At 43.3% G+C, this 20,328-nt stretch overlaps 1 protein-coding gene across 1 annotated transcript; it reads right to left on the bottom strand.

Annotated features, from left to right (window-relative positions):
- Positions 1-1,986: 1,986 nt before the first annotated feature.
- On the bottom strand, positions 1,987-16,785 carry LOC133367434 (vomeronasal type-2 receptor 26-like). The gene is made up of 6 exons (XM_061591537.1): positions 16,444-16,785; positions 14,922-15,782; positions 11,814-12,041; positions 10,312-10,438; positions 3,962-4,845; positions 1,987-2,067 (listed from the first exon to the last, which is right to left on the bottom strand). The coding sequence occupies exons 1-6, from the start codon at positions 16,783-16,785 to the stop codon at positions 1,987-1,989; spliced, it is 2,523 nt and encodes an 840-aa protein (XP_061447521.1).
- Positions 16,786-20,328: the final 3,543 nt, after the last annotated feature.

The raw sequence follows: 20,328 nt of genomic DNA, 5'->3' as shown, positions 1-20,328 counted from the left end.
ACGGTTACAAGGACAGCATCATTTCTTGAAGGGAACTTTGGCAGATGTGTCATTTAGGATCTTGGATGGTAAATGGTTAAATGTACTTAGGTGTTGATTGAAAATGTTGACATGGTAAATGTTTGGTAAAGACAGATCAAGTTATGCAAGGCCCATCTAGTCCAGCATCCTGTTCACTACAGAGGGCAACTGGATGTCCATGGAGTTGACACAAACAGGACACAAAAACAACAGTGCTCTCTCAACTGGGCCTCATCTTGAGTACCGCGTGCAGTTCTGGACACCACACTTTAAGAAGGATGCAGGCAAACTGGAACAGGTTCAGAGGAGGGCAACAAGGATGATCAGGGAACTGGAAACAAAGCCCTATGAGCAGAGACTGAAAGAACTGGTCATGTTTAGCCTTCAGAAGAGAAGACTGAGGGGAGATATGATCACACTCTTAAGATTGCCGAACAGAGGAGGACCAGGATCTCTTCTCAATCATCCCAGAGTGCAGGACCAGAAATAATGGGCTCAAGTTGCAGGAAGCTAGATTTCAACTGAACATCAGGAAAAAAACTTATGTTGTGGTACAACAATGAAACCAATTACTTCTGGAGGCATTCAACACTGGAGGCAGTCAAGAGGCAGCTGAACAGCCACCTGTTGGGATTGCTTTAAGGTGGATTCCTGCTTTGAGCAGGGAGTTGGACTCGATGGCCTTATAGGCCCCTTCCAACTCTACCATTCTATGATTATTTGATTCTATTTGTATCTGGTTATGTAAGTAGTTGAGGAATTATTAGCCCTGTAATTATTTAAAATCACTATAATTAAATTCTGCTTCTGGTAGGTGCTTCACAGATAGTCAGAGAGCAATTTCAAGATGAATGATATACGTCACCAAAATGCTACAGTAGCTTGCTTTCTGCTATACTCAGTTGATAAAAAGTCCCCGGTAATAACCAGGTGCCACAGAGCTTTGAGAGATAACTTGATGCAGGCAAGCCTCTGTCAACTGGAGCTTTGATAGTTTGTTGTTGTTATATGCCTTTAAGTCAATTATGACTTATGGCAACCCTATGAATCAGCAACCTCCAGTAACATCTGTTATAAACCACTCTGTTCAGATCTGTTCAGGTCTGTGGCTTCCTTTATGGAATCAATCCACCTCTTGTTTGGCCTTCCTCTTTTTCTACTTCCTTCAAGCATTATTATCTTCTCTATTGAATCATGTCTTCTCATTATGTGTCCAAAGTATGATAACCTCCGTTTCATCATTTTAGCTTCTAGTGACAGTTCTGGTTTAATTTGTTCTGACACCCAATTATTTGTCTTTTTCACAATCCATGGTATGCGCAAAGCTCTCCTCCAACACCCCATTTCAAAGGAGTTGATTTTTCTCTTATCCGCTTTTTTCAGTCTACTAGTGCTTAAAATAAAATAGCAGAGCCCCAGTCTTAGACCAAAGTATCCAAATCACTTTACCTATAAACCCACAACATTCTGTTTAACGATAGATACAACACATTTTGTTATACCAATGTGGGCCAGTTTTATGATTATTATTCTATTCCAATATGTTCACTAATTTACAGGCTTCACAGTAAGAACATTATTTATTTATTTATCGGCCTCTTTTCACCATAAGTTTCCAGGGCAGGGTACAACAAATTAACGATACAAATTTAAAATCAAATAATAAAACCAATACTTAACGCAATACCAAAACTACAGTCTGAAACAGAGAATAAAGGGAGATGCAGAGCATATATTTAAGTTGTCAAAGGCCAAGCTAAAGAAGTGCATCTTCAGCATACAACGAAAGCTGTACAATAAGGATGCTAGTCATCCTTCTATGGGAGAGAATTCCACAATTTGGGTACTGACACAAAGAATGACTTCTCCTGGGCTGCCACCATCTGAGCTTTTAAAGGTGGTGCAACTACTAAGAGATGCCCTCTGTTAAGAGTGATCTTCACATCTGTCACCAAACAACTTCAGCTAAAGAGGCCCACAACACAGTAACCGTGCATGGCCCCAAACATTGACAGTTACACTGTCATCAATAGAGGCCACAGAAATCTATTTCAAAACACACAAGATAAAAAGACAAGAGAATCTTTTCTCATGATTTATACTTATTTAGTTTATTTGACTTGTCTTCGTACATTTATTGAAACATTGCTCAAACATCCATCAATGGGACTTTGGGGGGGGGGAGACACTTGGCTGTTGAGAGATAATTGGTTGCTTCTGTCGGTTTAGGGTTGGGTTGATTTCTATTTTACATTTTCATGGTTGATGTTTGTTAATTGTATGCATCATATGTATTCATATGTAAGAAAAAATCCATTCAAACATCCAGCACACTAAAAGAAAAGAGTGATTGCCAGTCTGGCTCTCTTCATCTTTTCATTGCATCTCTTTCCCCAGAAAAAGCAGCCATAGGAGACTGTCCAACAATACCAATGGAAAAGTATATTGGAAACCAAGTATTTCCACAAGCTCAGCACCAGTGCTGAAGTAAACAATGGCACAGATTTGGTGAGATGCTGCAAATTTCACACAATAAAGATTGTAGAAATATGTATGATTATTACTTATTATAGAGACAGATGGACAGATATTGCAGTCAATGTGCATGATGCTTTAGATGCTTCCTGCCCTGAGGAGCTTTCAATCCAAAAGTCAACAGAAGGCAAAGAAGACTGAGGCAGGGATGGATATGCAATTGATTCAGTTACACATCCTTAGGTTTGATGGCAGGCTGAGTTGCAGAAGGCCATGAGAATAAGCTCATCACAGAAAAAGCATCTCAAAATACTTTTTGAGAAAAAGTATTTTAAGGAAATGAGAGCAATGGCTTTTATACACAATAGATTTAGCCAAAGGCTTATAAAGAGCATAAATGAGCAAATCCTGATTTGGGAGTTTTATGACTTGGTAATTCTGCCACTTAGAAATGAATTGATTCCCAAAAATCTGGATGACAGGTCCTTAGCAGTCTCAAAAAGGCCTGCAGATTCTTTGGCCACAATCTTTATCAACAACATGATGCATGTAACCTGATCAGGGCCGGCACCAGACATGCCAGCGCCCTTGGGCACCAGCTTGCCCTGGGCCCTGGCACGCATGTGTGCACGCACACATAAATGCGTGCGCGCACCCAGGGCCAGCCCCAGACACGCTGGAGCCCTTGGGCAAAAGCCTGCCCCAGGCTCCAGCACTTCCCTTCCGCCATTCACGCACTGCAAGAGCTTTGGGACTGTGCCATTCCCTTGCTTAACATACCTTGTTCTGTGGTTGCGCATGCAGCGGTGCCCTTAAGAAAGATGGCGGCTGAGGTTTCCCTAAGGAGCTGAAGCCTCTGCCACCATCTTGGTTCATGGCAGGGATGCAAGCATGCAGCACGCATGTGTGTCATCAGCCAAGATGGCGGCAGAGGCATCAGCCCCTTAGGAAAACCTCAGCCGCCATCTTTCTTAAGGGCAGCACTGCGTGCGCAACCACAGAACAAGGTAAGTTAAGCAAGGGAATGGTGGCGCCCCGAAGCTCTCGCTGTGCAATCTGCAGCAGCGATCCTGCCACAAATTGCAGAAGGGGAGCAGAGGGGCCCCTCAGGGTCTCCTGTAGCCTCAGGGGCCCTCAGGCCAGTGCCCCACCTGGCCACCCCTTGGAACCAGCCCTGAACCTGATCTTCAGTTGTATTCAACTGGTTGTTATTAATTTTGCAAGTAGTCTCATTTGCCATGGGGATTGCCATAGAAGGCAGGAAGGCTTCCATGGTAGTCCAGTGAAAAGAAAGGAACACAGAAAACAAAGAGCAGAGAGGAGAAGAGAGGAGAGGAAGATACACGTGATAGTCTAGTTGTTGGCTTTGACAACAAACTTACACATTGGAACAGATAAAGAACAAAGGAAAAAGAGAGAAGAGAAATGATAAGAAGAGGTCAAACAGCATATTCTGTTTCCTTACTACTTGCTCCCTGGTGTTTAACTCAGGCCTTAGTAAAATTATGTATAATTTGGGGAGGAAGATACAGCCCAACAATCCAGCACTAGACACCAAGATGGAGAAAATCTCCACAGCAACCATGTATTTCCCATTAGTGCTCGGATAGGTTGGCACAAACGTTACCCAAATGCTGCAAAACATCAACATGCTGAAGGTGATCAGCTTGGCTTCATTGAAGCTATCAGGCAACTTCCTGGCCAGGAAAGCTACAGTGAAGCTGGTGATTGCCAAAAAGGCCATGTAGCCCAAAACAACATAGAACATGAAGACTGAGCCTTCATTGCATTGCGCAATGATCTGACTGACCTGGGAGTGCATGTCAAACTCAGGGAATGGAGGAGAGGTGACCAGCCACACAGTACAATTGACAGCCTGAATGAGTGAACAAAAAATGACAACTGACAGTGTCAGCCTCTTCCCCACCCATTTCCTCATTCTGTTTCCCGGCTTTGTGGCCAGGAAGGCCACAATCACAGTGATGGTTTTAGCCAACACAGAAGAAACAGCCACAGAGAAAGTGATAGCAAACAATGTTTGCCGGAGAAGGCAGGAAACCTTCCCTGGTTTTCCAATGAATAGAAAAGGACATTGAAAGCAAAGTAGCAGAGAGGAGAGCAGGATACATGTGATGGTCCAGTTGTTAGCTTTGATTATGGGAGTATTCCGGTGACGATTGAAGCTCCACATCACTAAAAGAGTGGTCAGAGAGAAGAACAGAGCAAAGGAAGCTAGAATGATTCCCAGAGATTCTTCATAGGATAGATAGACTGTGTGTTTGGAGATGCAGCGATCCTTGTTCATGTTTGGATACTGATCCTCTGGGCACTTGTGGCAATTTTCTGCATCTAAAAGTAACAAAGTTTCAGGGTTTGTTTTTTTAAGTGACCATTTGTTTTCTAGATGGCATCAGTCACCCATTATTGTGACATGAAACATATCACTGGAAAAAATAACCTAGTTTGAATCAATTTATCACTGTTGTGTCAGGAAACAAATGACAGAAAACACAGAAACCATTTGCTTAATGTCAGAGGGCTGTATCTATGTCTAATCAGCCAGGACTGATTCTTACCACCTGTCCCTCTCTGGAGGGATACATAAGCCGGCTGGCTGAGGTGGCCTGGGAGACCCAGGGCCTGCAGGAGGAAGAGACCATCGCCCAAGGGAAGGTGAGGCTGCTGCTGCTGCTCTGCTGCTGCTGCTGCTGCTGCTGCTGCTCTGCTGCTGCTGCTGCTGCTGCTGCTGCTGCTGCTGCTGCTGCTGCTGCTGTGGGACCACCACCTCCACCACCCTTCCCTGAGGGACTTCTGCCTGGCAGGACCAGGGCCCAGGTACCCAGCCAGCAAGAACTGATTCTTACCACCTGTCCCTCTCTGGAGGGATACATAAGCCGGCTGGCTGAGGTGGCCTGGGAGACCCAGGGCCTGCAGGAGGAAGAGACCATTGCCCAAGGGAAGGAGAGGCCGCTGCCGCTGCCGCGGCCGCTGCGGGACCACCACCTCCACCACCCTTCCCTGAGGGACTTCTGCCTGGCAGGAGCAGGCCCCAGGTACCCAGCCAGCCAGGACTAATTCTTACCACCTGTCCCTCTCTGGAGGGATACATAAGCCGGCTGGCTGAGGTGGCCTGGGAGACCCAGTGCCTGCAGGAGGAAGAGACTATCGCCCAAGGGAAGGAGAGGTTGCTGCTCTTGCTGCTTTCTTTCTGGGTGCTTATATGAATGCATGTTGTGAGAGTGTGTATTTTATGTATTTGAGTTTTTTGTATTTTTCTTTTTGTATTTATAGTTTATAATGTGCCTGGGGAAGAGATCTTTCCATCTAGCGGGGAGACATGAGGGGGCCCCAATTGCCGTAGTGACGGGCAGAGGGAGGTATGGTGTTATGAGTAGGACGTGCCAGGTAAGGGGAACGCGGCCCAGACATGTTGTGGCTGTGCCTTGTTCCGGTCCTTCTCATACCCGCAGGGTTGTTGGTTGTCCTCTCAGCCAACTCTCAGATCTCCAGCTGCTGCTTTTTAACGCCAGATCGGTTCATAATAAAAAACCCCTCGTCCATGATTTGATTATGGACGAGGCAGCCGATCTGGCATGCATAACCGAGACCTGGATGGGCGAACAGGGAGGAGTTAGTCTCTCCCAGATCTGCCCACCGGGGTATTTGGTTCAGCATCATGGTAGATCTGAGGGTCGGGGAGGTGGGGTTGCTGTGGTCTATAAGAGTTCCATCTCACTCACCAAGCACCATGTCCATACAACTACTGGTCTGGAATGTTTGCACCTTGTGTTGGGCCAGAGGGACAGACTAGGAATCCTTTTGGTGTACCGCCCACCTTGCTGCCCAGTGGCTTCCTTAACTGAGTTGACGGAAGTGGTCTCGGAGGTATTGTTGAGATCCCCTAGACTATTAGTACTGGGGGATGTCAACATTCATGCTGAGGCTACTTTGTCTGGGGCGGCTCAGGACTTCATGGACTCCATGACAACCATGGGGCTGTCCCAATATGTTAGTGGCCCAACACATATATCGGGGCATACACTCGACCTTATTTTTGTTACTGGACATGGGGATAGTGAACTGGATGTGGGGAGTTTTACATCTCTCCCTTAGTCATGGACAGATCACTGCTTGCTGAAGTTTAGACTTTCAGCGACCTGTTCCCTCCACAAGGGTGGGGGACCTATTAAATTGGTCCGCCCCCGGAGACTAATGAATCCTGAAGGTTTTCAAAGGGCTCTGGGGGATTTTCCGGCTGATAGGACCGGCGCTCCTGTTGAAGCCCTGGTTAATCTGTGGAATGCGGAGATGGCCCGGGCTGTCGACACGATCGCTCCTGCGCGCCCTCTCCTTTGCAGAGCTCATTCAGCTCCTTGGTATACTCCAGAGTTGAGGGCAATGAAGCAAGATAGGAGGCAGCTTGAGCGGAGATGGAGACGAACTCCTGATGAATGCAACTATACGCTGGTTTGTGCTTTCACCAAGCGGTATACAGGAGCGGTGAGGGCGGCGAAAAAACAATATTTCGCCGCCACTATTAAGGCATCTCTCTCCCGCCCAGCGGAGCTTTTTAGAGTTGTCCGAGGGCTACTCCATCTAGGCCTTCAGGACACTGTAGATACTTCGGTGGCCCGCTGCAATGAGTTTGCTGAGCACTTCCAGCATAAGATCTTATGCATTCATCGGGACCTAGACTCTCATTTTATAGCAGTTAACCCTAGTGAGGTGTCTGGTGCACAGTCTTATCATGTTTTGTTTGATGAGTTTCAGTCGGCTCAGTTCGAGGACGTGGACAAGGTGCTTGGACAGGTACGTGCAACCACTTTGGTACTAGATCCTTGCCCCTCTTGGCTAATAAAAACTGGCAAGGAGGGAACAGTTGGCTGGGCCAGGGAAGTGATAAATGCCTCCTTGCGAGAGGGAGTGGTCCCTGGCTGTCTGAAGGAGGCAGCAGTGAGACCACTCCTGAAAAAGCCTTCCCTGGACCCAGAGGATTTCAGCAGCTACAGACCAGTGGCAAATGTTCCATATCTCGGCAAGATCTTGGAACGAGTGGTTGCTGACCAGCTCCAGGCGCTATTGGATGAAACCGATTATCTAGATCCATTTCAATCGGGTTTCAGGCCCGGTTTTGGCCCTGAGACGGCCTTGGTCACCCTGTTTGATGATCTATGTCGGGAGAGAGACAGAGGGAGTGTAACTCTGTTGATTCTCCTTGATCTCTCAGCGGCTTTTGATACCATCGACCATGGTATCCTTCTGGAGAGGCTTGCGGAGTTGGGAGTTGGAGGCACTGCATGGCAGTGGTTCCGCTCCTACTTGGCAGGCCGTCTCCAGAAGATAGTGCTTGGGGAACATTGCTCGACACCGTGGGTACTCCAATGTGGGGTCCCGCAGGGTTCGGTTTTGTCTCCCATGCTTTTTAACATCTATATGAAGCCGTTGGGTGCGGTCATCAGGAGTTTTGGAGTGCGTTGTCACCAGTACGCTGATGACACGCAGCTCTACTTCTCCTTTTCATCTTCCTCAGGTGAGGCGGTCAATGTGCTGAACCGTTGCCTGGACGCAACAATGGACTGGATGAGAACTAACAAACTGAGACTCAATCCTGATAAGACTGAGATGCTGTTGGTGGATGGTTTTTCCAATCAGATGGTGGATACATATCCTGTCCTGGATGGGGTTACACTCCCCCTAAAGGAACAGGTTCGTAGTCTGGGAGTCGTTGTAGACTCTTCCCTGTCACTTGAGGCTCATGTAGCCTCGGTGGCACAGAATGCGTTCTACCAACTTCGACTGGTAGCCCAGCTACGTCCCTACCTGAGTAAGGAGGATCTTACATCAGTAGTACATGCTCTGGTAACCTCACGTTTGGATTACTGTAATGCGCTCTACGTAGGGCTACCTCTGAAGACGGTTCGGAAGCTACAGCTGGTGCAAAATGCGGCGGCCAGACTGCTAACAAGAACGAAGCGGTCTGACCATATAACACCTGTTTTGGCCCGCTTGCACTGGCTTCCAATACGCTTCCGGGCCAAATTCAAAGTGTTGGTATTAACCTATAAAGCCTTTTACGGCGCGGGACCTCAATATCTGTCGGAGCGCCTCTCCCGCTATGAACCGGCTCGTACACTACGGTCTGCTACGAAGGCCCTCCTCCGGGTCCCGACTCATAGGGAGGCCCGGAGGGCAGTGACAAGATCAAGGGCCTTCTCAGTGGTGGCCCCCGAACTATGGAATAGTCTCCCCGAGGAGGTTCGCCTGGCGCCGACACTATCATCCTTTCCTGTCCAATAATAATTTAATAATATGAGGAATATAATGGAGGTGATTATGATGATTAGTGGGGGGAAGTTTTCCTTCCATTGCCAGAGAAAGGGAGAGGCAATTCCAATCAGGACAGCAGTGGGAGAAATGGATTATAACCATCACACCACAATCCTGATCTTCCTCAGCCTCACCCCATCCCACTTATTTGAAAGAAAAGAATAGCCGCACAAGGGCAAACCAAGTAATAACATTATGTGTAGTTGGCCTTTGAAAGGCCCAGTTATTCCATCCTCAAAACTCTCATGTGACTGAGGACCTTCACAATCCCAGGCTACCACAGATATGGCCCATTGCCTGCCCCTGATCTAGAAGAGGCAAAAATGCTTGGTGTCATGGCCCCGTCAGAGGACTCATCAGACGAGGATGACTCGGGAGTAACAGCAGCAGACCCAGAAGGAGAAATTGAGGAAACTCATGAGAACCCAGCTCCTTCTCCCCCTCAGCTGCAGAGCACCCCAGACGCAGCTGAAGCCCTTCAGCCAGACGCAGACAGTGAACAGGATACTCCCCCCTCACCTGCAGAACGTAGACAACAGAAGATCAGGCAGAAGAGGGGCAGGCCTGTCCACTTAAGGCCAAAACGCTGATGGCTCACACCTGCTGACAAACCTGCTCCTTAAAAGTCAAACCTTGGCTTCAGCTTGTTGCTGACTACAACGTCAGGCGTGACCACTGTGTGTCTTCCTATCCCCTGAACCTTGACTTGGACTGATCCCTCGGCAAACTAGACCCGGACCTTCACTGACGTCTCTTCTGGAGTTCTGGCTTGGCACGTAAGCTTCGAACGGCCTCTGCCCTTATCTTGCTTCCTCCTTGCTAGCCTGGCAGATTTATAGCCAAGCTGCCGGCTGAGAACTTACGGCCTGGCAATTACCAAGGAATCTCCAGCCCTGCCTGCACCCCCACCGACACTGCTGTCTCAGTGAAGAGCTGACACTTGGAATGCCTTTAGGTGAATCTGTACTATATACAAATAAGTGGTATAATGAAGTTTAGGGAAGTGAGCAATGTAGGATTGTGGGGATGTTAATGAGGGAAACCTCCTGAAAGGCAGGAGATACTTGTACTGTATAACATAGCATATATTACTGAATGGGACATATATGTGAATGATTTAAGCAAAGATCCCTGTTAGTAAATTCACCATATATTTGATGTAAACTTTATGTTGTAAAGAGTGGTAAAAAGACCCAGGATTGGTTCACACATTAACACACAACACTTGATTTCTCTTTCACAGATTTGGTGCTCTGCATTTGATGACCAACAGCTAAACATGTGAACTGACTCCCTCCCTTGACAAGCATTGCACCTCAGTTAGGAATATGAAAGTCCTATCTGTTGTGTTGCATTGACCTTGGCTCGTTTACATGTGAATGTAACCCCTTGATATTGTAAACATCAAGCAATGAACCCACATATGTGAAACAACCTTTTCAACAGACTAAAACAAATTTGAGATACTTCCCCCATTCTTATACTTACCCATCTGGACTGAAATTCTCCCTTTGGAACAAGGAACACAATCATAGCAACACACTTTCTTCCCCTCATGAATGATCCTAGTGTGTCCAGGAAGGCAACTCTCAACACATCTGGATTGAGGAAGCACCTATCTTGCAAGGAAAGGGGTTAGGATGCAAATCAAGTTTATATTAATTGTACAGTCTTAAATGGTACCCAAGCACTGGTGCAAGATGTACTGTAAGAGTTGTTGAATTTATCAGAAACATATTGAATTTATGTTGAATTTATCAGAAACAGTAACCACAGTGCTGTCAAATGTAATTGATATGTAAGTGAACAATTGCCAAGGAGATCCAACACATTTGTCCTCAAAAAGAGGAAACTCCTCCAAAAATGAGGAGATGAGTTGCTTTGTCCCTCAATAGAAAACACATGATAGTGAAGTGGAACATGAAGAGGGTCAAATCTCTCCAGAACACTCAAGGGTTACTCAAAACCACAATAATAGAAGCTCATTGGAATGTATATAGCAGGTCATGCAAAGTACTTAGTCCAAGAGGTCACCAGCATGGTTAATTAGCAGAGCTGAGAGCTATAGAGAGAGAGAGAGAAGGCTTCCCGCAGAAATTGGAAGTCTTGTACAAACAAAGAGAGTGAAAAGGATCACAAATTTGAACCAAAACAATGCAGGCAAACAATAAGATGCAAAAAATAATTTTGAGCATATTGCTAAAAATATTAAAACCATCTTTAAAAAGGAAGTACATCACAAGCCAGAAATGAAATAGGGAAGCTGTTGGACCATACTGGTGACATGGGAGTCAAAGATGTGGTAAAGAAGGAGAAAGAAATGGCAGAAGATCTGAGCAAATTCTGTGCATCCATATTCAGGGCAGATGATACAGGCAGATATCTATGCCTGAGCTGACATATTCAGGAAGAAAATCTGAGAAACAAGCAATGGTAGCAAGAGATAAATTTCTATATCTAACTGACAAATTGAAAAAGGCTAATCAACTGGTCCAGGCAGTATCCATCCGTGAAGAAATAAAATATGAACATGCTTGATCTTACAACACATGCTCCCAAGATAGACCTCTGTAGCAGAAAACTGGAAAATGGCCAATGTAATACCAATTTTTAAAAAGGGGATCCAGGAAGTTACATGTTGGTGACCTTCACAACTGCTCAAGGTAAATTGGTGGGAAGCATTATTAAAGATAACGTTATTACATATACAGAAAAGGATACATCTTATTGAAGAAGAATCAACATGGCTTCTGCAAAGACAAACCCTGTCTCACTAACTTTTTTAATCCTTTTGGTATTGTATTTTTATTTGTAAGCCGCCCTGAGTTCCAGTTTGGAAAAAGGGCGGGGTAAAAATAAAGTTTCAATTCAATTCAATAGTGTTAACAAGCATGTGTTAACAAGTCAGATTCAGTAAGCGCTGTGTACTTGGTACTTATATAGGTTTATATATTCCTTCACCAACCATAGCAATCATGGGATACTCCCACCTGATTAAATTTGTGATTCCACACAATGGCACTTCCATTTATGGTGAACTCTTTGTCATCAGGAGCCCAAAGGTCCAGCCTGCCAACATGGATCCTGTGGAGGGACTTATTGGAGAATGTGATTGTGTTGATGATATCATATCCAGGTGTGAACTCCCCATTTTCATCAATATAGATTTCTTCTCCAGCACTATTGTTGAATCGGATGTTTTTCAGAAAGTTGTGAAGCTAGATGGTTAATAATAATAATAATAATAATAATAATAAATGAACTGTGGCAAACAGTGGGAAATTGGTTTATGCAATTTCCTTGCAATTGGAAATCTTGGGCATTTCATAGGCAATTAATATATACAGTGCTTGAGATTCTGATATCATATCAGGGAGCTGCTTCTTACTTTTAAATGATGAATAACTGACAGAGTGAACATATGTCTTCTTCCAGATCACACTTTTGAGATCTATAGATCATAGTGATACCCTCACTTTTTAATATTTTACTCACTACTAACCACTAAATAATTTGCATGGGAATTTGTAAAGGACCATTTCACAGGCAAGACATGCAATTTTGTTAATAGAAAGGGCCATAGCGTAGTGGTAGAGCACATGCTTAGTATTCAAAGAATCTCAGGTTAAATCTTTGGTATCTACTGGTAGGGTTGGAAAACATCCCTGCCTCAAATCTTGGGGAGCAGCTGCCAACCAGTGTAGTCCAGAGGCAGGGAACCTGTACCCATTCAGACCATGCTGAATTACAACTCCCCATCACCCGTAAGGCTGATGTGAATTGTAGTCCTACTACTTCCAGAAGTCCATTGGTGCAATATCATACATAGCAAGCTGCTTCTTACTTATGAATGATGGATGGTTTGTGTGTGTGTGTTGAATCGTATAATGTATCTATATTTATGTTTACAGGCATACCCCGCTTAACGTCGCTTCAACTTAACGTCGCCTCGCTATAACGTACATGCTCCATCCGTCCCCATACCCCGCTTAACGTTCACGTGCTTCGCAATAACGTACACTTTATTGGCATGACGCTGCTGCCATCTAGTGGTGATTGTGTGCAGTACAAGTGAAAATAATTGCTTCACTTTAAGTTTATTTTCACTTAAAGTATACTCTCCAGTCCCATTGCGAACGTTAAAGCGGGGTATGCCTGTATAAATCTGTTGTAATTTGCTTGAAGATCTTTGGATAACAAGCAACTCAACAAGTCTAATTAGTGCCGCTGCTGCCGCCACCACCATATGACAAACAGGAAAAAAATACTTCACTCTCCCACATATGCTAGAAAAATAAAACTTGGCAGACCATTTTTTTTAAAAAAAGCTATTTTATTTTTAAAATCAAAATACTGAATACTTGTAACAAATTAAGGTACATGGACTCATTATTAAACCCAAGTAAATGAACATGATATAAGTATAATGTAAGAGTAAGGGTAATGTAAGAGTAATGTAAGGGCTACCTCTGAAGACGGTTCGGAAGCTACAGCTGGTGCAAAATGCGGCGGCCAGACTGCTAACAAGAACGAAGCGGTCTGACCATATAACACCTGTTTTGGCCCGCTTGCACTGGCTTCCAATACGCTTCCGGGCCAAATTCAAAGTGTTGGTATTAACCTATAAAGCCTTATACGGCGCGGGACCTCGATATCTGTCGGAACGCCTCTCCCGCTATGAACCGGCTTGTACACTACGGTCTGCTACAAAGGCCCTCCTCCGGGTCCCGACTCATAGGGAGACCCGGAAGGCAGTGACAAGATCAAGGGCCTTCTCAGTGGTGGCCCCCGAACTATGGAATAGTCTCCCCGAGGAGGTTCGCCTGGCGCCGACACTATCATCCTTTCGGCACCAGGTTAAAACCTTTCTCTATTCCAAGGCATTTTAATTTTTTGTTAATGATTGTAATGTTTGTAATTTGATTTTAGCCTTTGCTGTTTTTAGATTGTGAAATTTGATTTTAGACTGATGTTTTTGTATTATATTGTATTTTATTGTATCTATGTTCACCGCCCAGAGAGCTATTGCTAGTCGGGCGGTATATAAGTTTTAAAAATAAATAATAATAAATAAATAAATATAATAGGCAATATATACAGTATATATATATAATTTGAGATAAAGTGGCAGAAAAGTGGCCTTTTTATTAGCCATTGGTGTTCCTTTTACTACAGTAAGCCTCTCCAGAATGATGTCTGACCAGCCAGGCACCTAGTTGTGCCTTCTCCCTCATTCACAAAAGTTAAAAAAGGTGGTTTTGTTATTTTTACAAGTGATACAATTTTTCACAAACTGATGTTGTTTGGCTAATGCCCTGGCTAGTTGCTGAATGCACAGTCTAGTGAATGCCACATTCTAGTGATCCAGCCATGGAGTTTATCGCTTAAATGCATTTTCCAATTTTTGGCTACCCCCACAAGAACATTCTCTACCATCACTAAGGAAATGTCATCAATAATATTATTAGTTTAAAAAATGCTAAGGTTGCAATCTTATTTTCAGATAAAATCCCAGACTTAATTTGTGCAAAGGTTTGCAAGAGTTCAATCCCAGAAATGATTTTCACCATCAGTTTGATCTGTATGCAGCATTTCTGTAGTAGACGTTGTCAAGGGTGGCTCACAATGAATGTCAAATAGCAAAGCATATTTAAGGACAGAAAACTGCCAAGTAGTAATAAAATAGATTGTGTTTCTCAGCATCTAAATTGCTCCATCTATGGAATTGTCTGTGGGTGAGAGAAGGTTGATTAATTGTGCTTTTATGTTTAGCCTAAAGTCTTGCTCAGGCAATTTCCTCGATGAGATCTTAATTATCTAGAGAAAGGGGGGCGTCTATAGCTCCATTGCCTCCACCCCTTACCTCACACATGGAGGAGGGTGGTTTGAAGGGGAAAATCTATTCTACATGCAAAGGCTTTCCCTACAATTTAGAAGTTAAATAGGGAAGATTTTAGGTAATTTTTTAAATTGTTTTAAACATAATAACCTAATGCCTGGCCCCGACACAAGGAATCTGAGTCCAGTCTGTGGAAGAAGGCATTGGTGTCCATACAAACTTGCAGTTCATTACAGAACAGTCCAGAAGACAGACTTACTTGCCATGGGTGGACATTTAGGAGATGTGTGCTCCATCCTCCATCTGCCACTGCTTTCAGCTTTGATCTTGAGGATAACATGGCATGGAGAGCATGTGCTATAGCATAAACAGTATTGTAGATACTGTAGCTCTGACCTGACATTCCCATTTCATAAATATAGCCAGGGAGGCTACTCAGTTTCTCTTTCCCAGTACAGATTTTTATGTCAGGTATATGCTGGCTATATGGTAGAAATAAACACATGAATGCATTGATCCAGAACTGACGGATGAAATAAAGTCTAGATTGATAAGGATTTATTGTCTCAAGGAAATCTTCATATCCTGCCACAACATTTGTATGGAATGCAAAGGACAGGGTGCCATTGAAGGCTTTTGGTGTGAATGAATCCCATTCGATTACTGCCGAAAAATCCCACTGAACTGTAATAATCCAAACCCGCTCTATTGGCTTCATTTCATCAAATTCCTTTACCAACAGGGCAAGTCGCAAGCCCTCCATAGACCGTAAATCTCCATGAACAAGAATCACATTGCTTTGGGTTGATGAAAGAGTGACACCTATTTCACTCAATTTTTTGTTAAGGAGGACATTTTCTCTCCAGTAGGTGTTCAGTACTGGAATAACTTCTTCAAAAGCTGTACAGATATTGTTCTGAAGGAGTCTAGGTGCAAGAGTTCGCAAGAAGATTTCTCCTCTGTCATCATCTGAAACAATGAGGCCAATCCACGTCCATTTAAAATGTTGAAGTAGGCCAACAATCCCATCATATTGAGGGTTTTCATTTGGGACCATCCGGTAGAGGTAAGGGAACCAAGTTTTATCACTCAGTGCAAGGTCAGAAGAGCCATAACTGAACTGCAATGAGGACAATGTGATCTCCCACTATTTCTGAATTTATAAAAAAAATTACTTCTGTCAAATATCTGGCAAAATAGAAGATGGACCTCATTGATCCTCCAGCAATTATTGTGCAGCCTGGGGATCTCAGGTGTGGTACTCTTGAGAAAGTTACCAAGGAGTTAACTACACATTATGCACAAAGGCACAACATCACACTCATAAAATTATGTGGGGTGGGGAACATAAAACAGAGAAGCAACAGAGGGGAAGGCAGAAACCTTTATTTTTTGGGCCACAGATCTCTGCTTGAAAATCACCCTCCCACATGGTGTTGGTTTTCATTTTCCATGAAGTTCAAAATTAGGTAAATACATTTTTAATCATGAGGGTGGGGTGATTTGGAACAGGGAAGCTACAAGAATGGAAGTGTGAAGTATACACTAACACAGGGATGCTCAACATGGTACCCTCCAGATGCTCTTGGATGACAACTCCCATCAACCACATCCTATATGGCCAGCGGTCAGGGATGATGGGAGTTGAAGTCCAACAGCATTGGTAAGTACCATGCTGGTCACCCTGTGCTATATCTTCACCTTGTATTTCCACCCACTCTTGTCACTGTTGCTCCAAAAATCAAAGGAAGAAGAGTGTTTATGACTCCATGAATGCATACCTGTGGAAACTTGTAGACATTTAGGATATGGGTCATCTGCATGGAGTTTTGGGAGATGAGTCCTCCAATGATGGCCATTACCTTCTTCCTCCTGCCACAGTGGTAATTGATAGGATTCCCTTGTTCTTTGAAAAGGAGATTCATAATGCCAAAGTGTGCCCCAATGGCATTGTTAGCATTGTCACAGATCTTGAACCCCAGTGTGCTATTGGGTAAGAGGTTAGCATTCTTGTTGACCTCATTCATGGCAAACACAAAGGCAAACACATGTTGGTAGCTTTTAGGCAATAGGCTGCAATGATATTTGCACTTGACTAATATACACCTGGGCTTTTTGACCATTAGCAGCTGTTGCAAACATGTCAGAGAATAATATAAATAGTAATAATAATAATTTTTCTAACACTTTTTCATTTGCTAACTGAGCTTAGAAACGCCGTTGAGGGCTTAAACTTGTCAGCTGTGCTTTGTTTAAAAATGCTGTAGTCTGCTCAGAGACCATAAGATAAGATTTAAAAATTATGAATGAATGAACAAATATATACACATACATAAGGGTTCAAAATACGCAATGTCTTTTTCACCCAGCAACAGGCCTGACTACTCTTTAGGATCCTCCACACCTTCTCACACATTAAACCCCCTTTACAGGAGAGCCAGTGTGGTGTAGTGGTTAAGGTGTTGGACTACGACCTGGGAGACCAGAGTTTGAATCCCCACATAGCCATGGAGCTCACTGGGTGACCTTGGGCCAGTCACTGCCTCTCAGCCTCATGAAAACCCTATTCATAGGGTCGCCATAAGTCGGAATCGACTTGAAGGCAGTACATTTACATTTACAGTAGGGATGGATTTGTTGGCCAGTTTGAAAGCATTCTGTGAATGTAACAGGCTGGCATTGATTCGAGTTCGTTCTGCGTCCGCAAGCCACTGCTTTTACTGATCCATTTTTTCCCTCAGAAACAAAAATATTGATATAAACACTGATATTTTTTAATGAAATATTGATGTTTTGAAAGGAAATGTTGATAAAAATATCAGTATTCATATCAATATTTTATATGCTGATTTTTTTAAAAAAAAACTGTTTCCAAAAATAGCCACGGAAAATCACTATATAAAAATCCAATCCACAATGTCAGAAAATAAGTGAATTGATGGAAAATTTGGTACCAAATCCAAATTGGGCAGAATTCTGTTACATCCCTACTGCGCAGTGACATAATGCTCTTGTTGTTCCTAGGATATCCTCACACATATCCCTGCCACAGAGGTGGGGAGCTCATGTCACTCAACGCTTATCCAACATACAATCCTCCCCCAAACCCTCCCTTCACATACAAAACTAGCATGTCAGGCTAAAGGGCTATTGCCTAGCCCTCTCTCCCTGGCATACAAGATTTTGATGTACTGAGAAGTATTTTATACTGAGACCACATCACTGGTATCTTCTCACGTTGTCTGGACTTTGGCTTGAGAAGGCACTTTATGACTCTGAGTTGTACCTGCCTCTCACTCAGGCAGAAAAGACAAATGCATTGGATAATGCAGTGATGACAACATCTGCACTGGCTGCACATCTGCTACCAAGCCAGGTGCAAGGTCTTTGCATTGACTTATGAAGCCCTGAACAACTTAGGTCCAGGATACCTTAGGGACTGCCTTACATCCCAGCTTGGTCAGAGATCATCTGCAGGGCGTTATTGGTCATCCCTTGAATTGGCGATGCTCATCTGACAGCAACAAGAAATTATCGTTTGGTGTCATCAGCACAGGCCTGTGGAATGCTCTTCCAACAGAGATTCAGAAGGTGCCTTCTGTTTTAACCTTGAAACATCTGCATAAACCTTCCCTATGCCACCAAGATTATGCAGGCAACCAAGAAAACAAGTTTCTGCAATAGTTGGTTGATGATTTCTGATTTAACTTGTTTACATGGTTTTTATTGTATGTATGTATGATTGTTGTAAACCACTTTGATTTTTTTATGACATAGTAATATACAAATATTTTCATACATTAATACATCAGAGGCTGAGATCTGAATGCATAGTTAATTATGAAGCACAGTCAACATCCTTGGACACACCATGCTGACTAACAGTGCCTGATCTGAACAGCTTTGAACCAAAGCAAGAGGAAGGTAGATGAGATACGTAAAATACATATATCAGTTCACTTATAGATAAAATGTATGAAACATTTCATGGGAAAATGTAGTCATTCCACTGTTAAAAAGGATGCATCATCCTTATTGCCACTTCTGCTTCCAAGTGTCTTACTTATACACTGTAGGAGCCTTTTTAACAGATGTCCCTTTTTGATGTATGTCAACTATTTGGAGTCTTTTTCTCTCTCAGCTTCAACTGCCAAACAGGTAGAAATAATTCTCCAGAAACACAGAAGAGTCTGAGGCAGGTGTGTATAAAAATTTATGCATAACTTATATGTATTGAAAAGACGCACAATGAATAAACCCCTTCTTATTCTTAAATAAACAACATTCAGTACTAATAACGAATCAAAACATATACTTAGATCGTTAAATGACTTAAGAATCCCTTGATTCTTCCCAAATTCCTTGGAATTCCCATTCCCTCCTGCAACCACCTTTGATTTTTTTTTTGTCCCATCCCTCAGAGCAGATGGGCTCATCTCTTGGAGTAGGTGGGCTCTTTCCAAGCTGCTGTTTAAATTCTAGCTCCCACAGCGGGTTACAATGATCAATCATTTTGTGCCTTGCCCTTTCTTGGATTTTGATTCATCTGTTCTGTGCATCATCATGGTAGAAAAATCCATTATGGAATAACAAGGTACATGTCTGAACTTACAGTATGATTTTCACTTGCTAGTCATCGTTTGGCCAAAGGTATTTCTTTCAAAACAATACAGAACTACTTACAGGATTCTGAATGACTCCTGTGGAGTTTTATTAAAGGGAAGCTCATTCAATTCAGCAAGGAAAAGAGAAACAAATTCACCAATAAGAACATCATCTCCAGAGCCATGGATGGTATTTGGAAGCTTTTGGTTTAAACCCCATTTGGGTTTATAGTTATGGCTAACAATAAGAGGTCCCTGCAGCAGCAGCACCATTTGGAGTATTAAGAAATGTTGTACCCAGCTGGACACATTTATGGTGACATACACAATCAACAGTGCTATTATTAGAACCATTGTATCTGGAAAGGAACTAAGAAAAAGCACCGTAAGATCCCACAAGGAGTAAACAAACTATCCCAATGCACAGATTTCAACCTGGACTCTCAAACATACATTGGATAGAGCCCTGCCTGATTTAAATTAATCCCCAGGATCTGCATGGCATTCATTGTTTTGAAAGGCATCTTTATAGCCACAGCAGAGCACCTCACCAGTTCCAGAAAGTGGATTTGGCTTTTTTTTCTTTTCTTTTTGAGAAAAACCGTAACAATAAATTCATTCATTCATGCATTTTGAAAGCGGTCTCTAGATGGCCCTGGTGCTTTAAGGACTTGGTGACAGTAACTAATAATTAAAACTAATGATCATTATGGGGCAGAGAATTGTCATTTCCAACCTTCTCAATTGTCTGCAAAATGAAAGGAAAATATGTTTGTCTGGTCCAGAGCCAGTGCTGTTCCTCAACAGGGTAGTGGGTGAATCCAGCCCATGCTGAACAGTAGGGAGAGTTTCCTCAAAGAACACTAATTGGGATGTGAACTTCAAAGATAAAGAAAATGAATTGTGATCAATAATTGGAAATGGCCATTCCTTGCCCAACTGTGCTTGCAGCTTTTCAAATTGTTGACCTATATTAACAACAAAAATGTATTCTTTTCAGTACAAACCATTAGACCTCACATCCATGAACATCAGGCAAGGAAAAGGGGGGATTTGATCTCA

This window comes from Rhineura floridana, chromosome 11, assembly GCF_030035675.1.
Source record: "Rhineura floridana isolate rRhiFlo1 chromosome 11, rRhiFlo1.hap2, whole genome shotgun sequence".
In the NCBI taxonomy this organism is placed as follows: Eukaryota; Metazoa; Chordata; class Lepidosauria; order Squamata; family Rhineuridae; genus Rhineura; species Rhineura floridana.
This window is presented reverse-complemented; position numbering and strand designations above follow the sequence as displayed.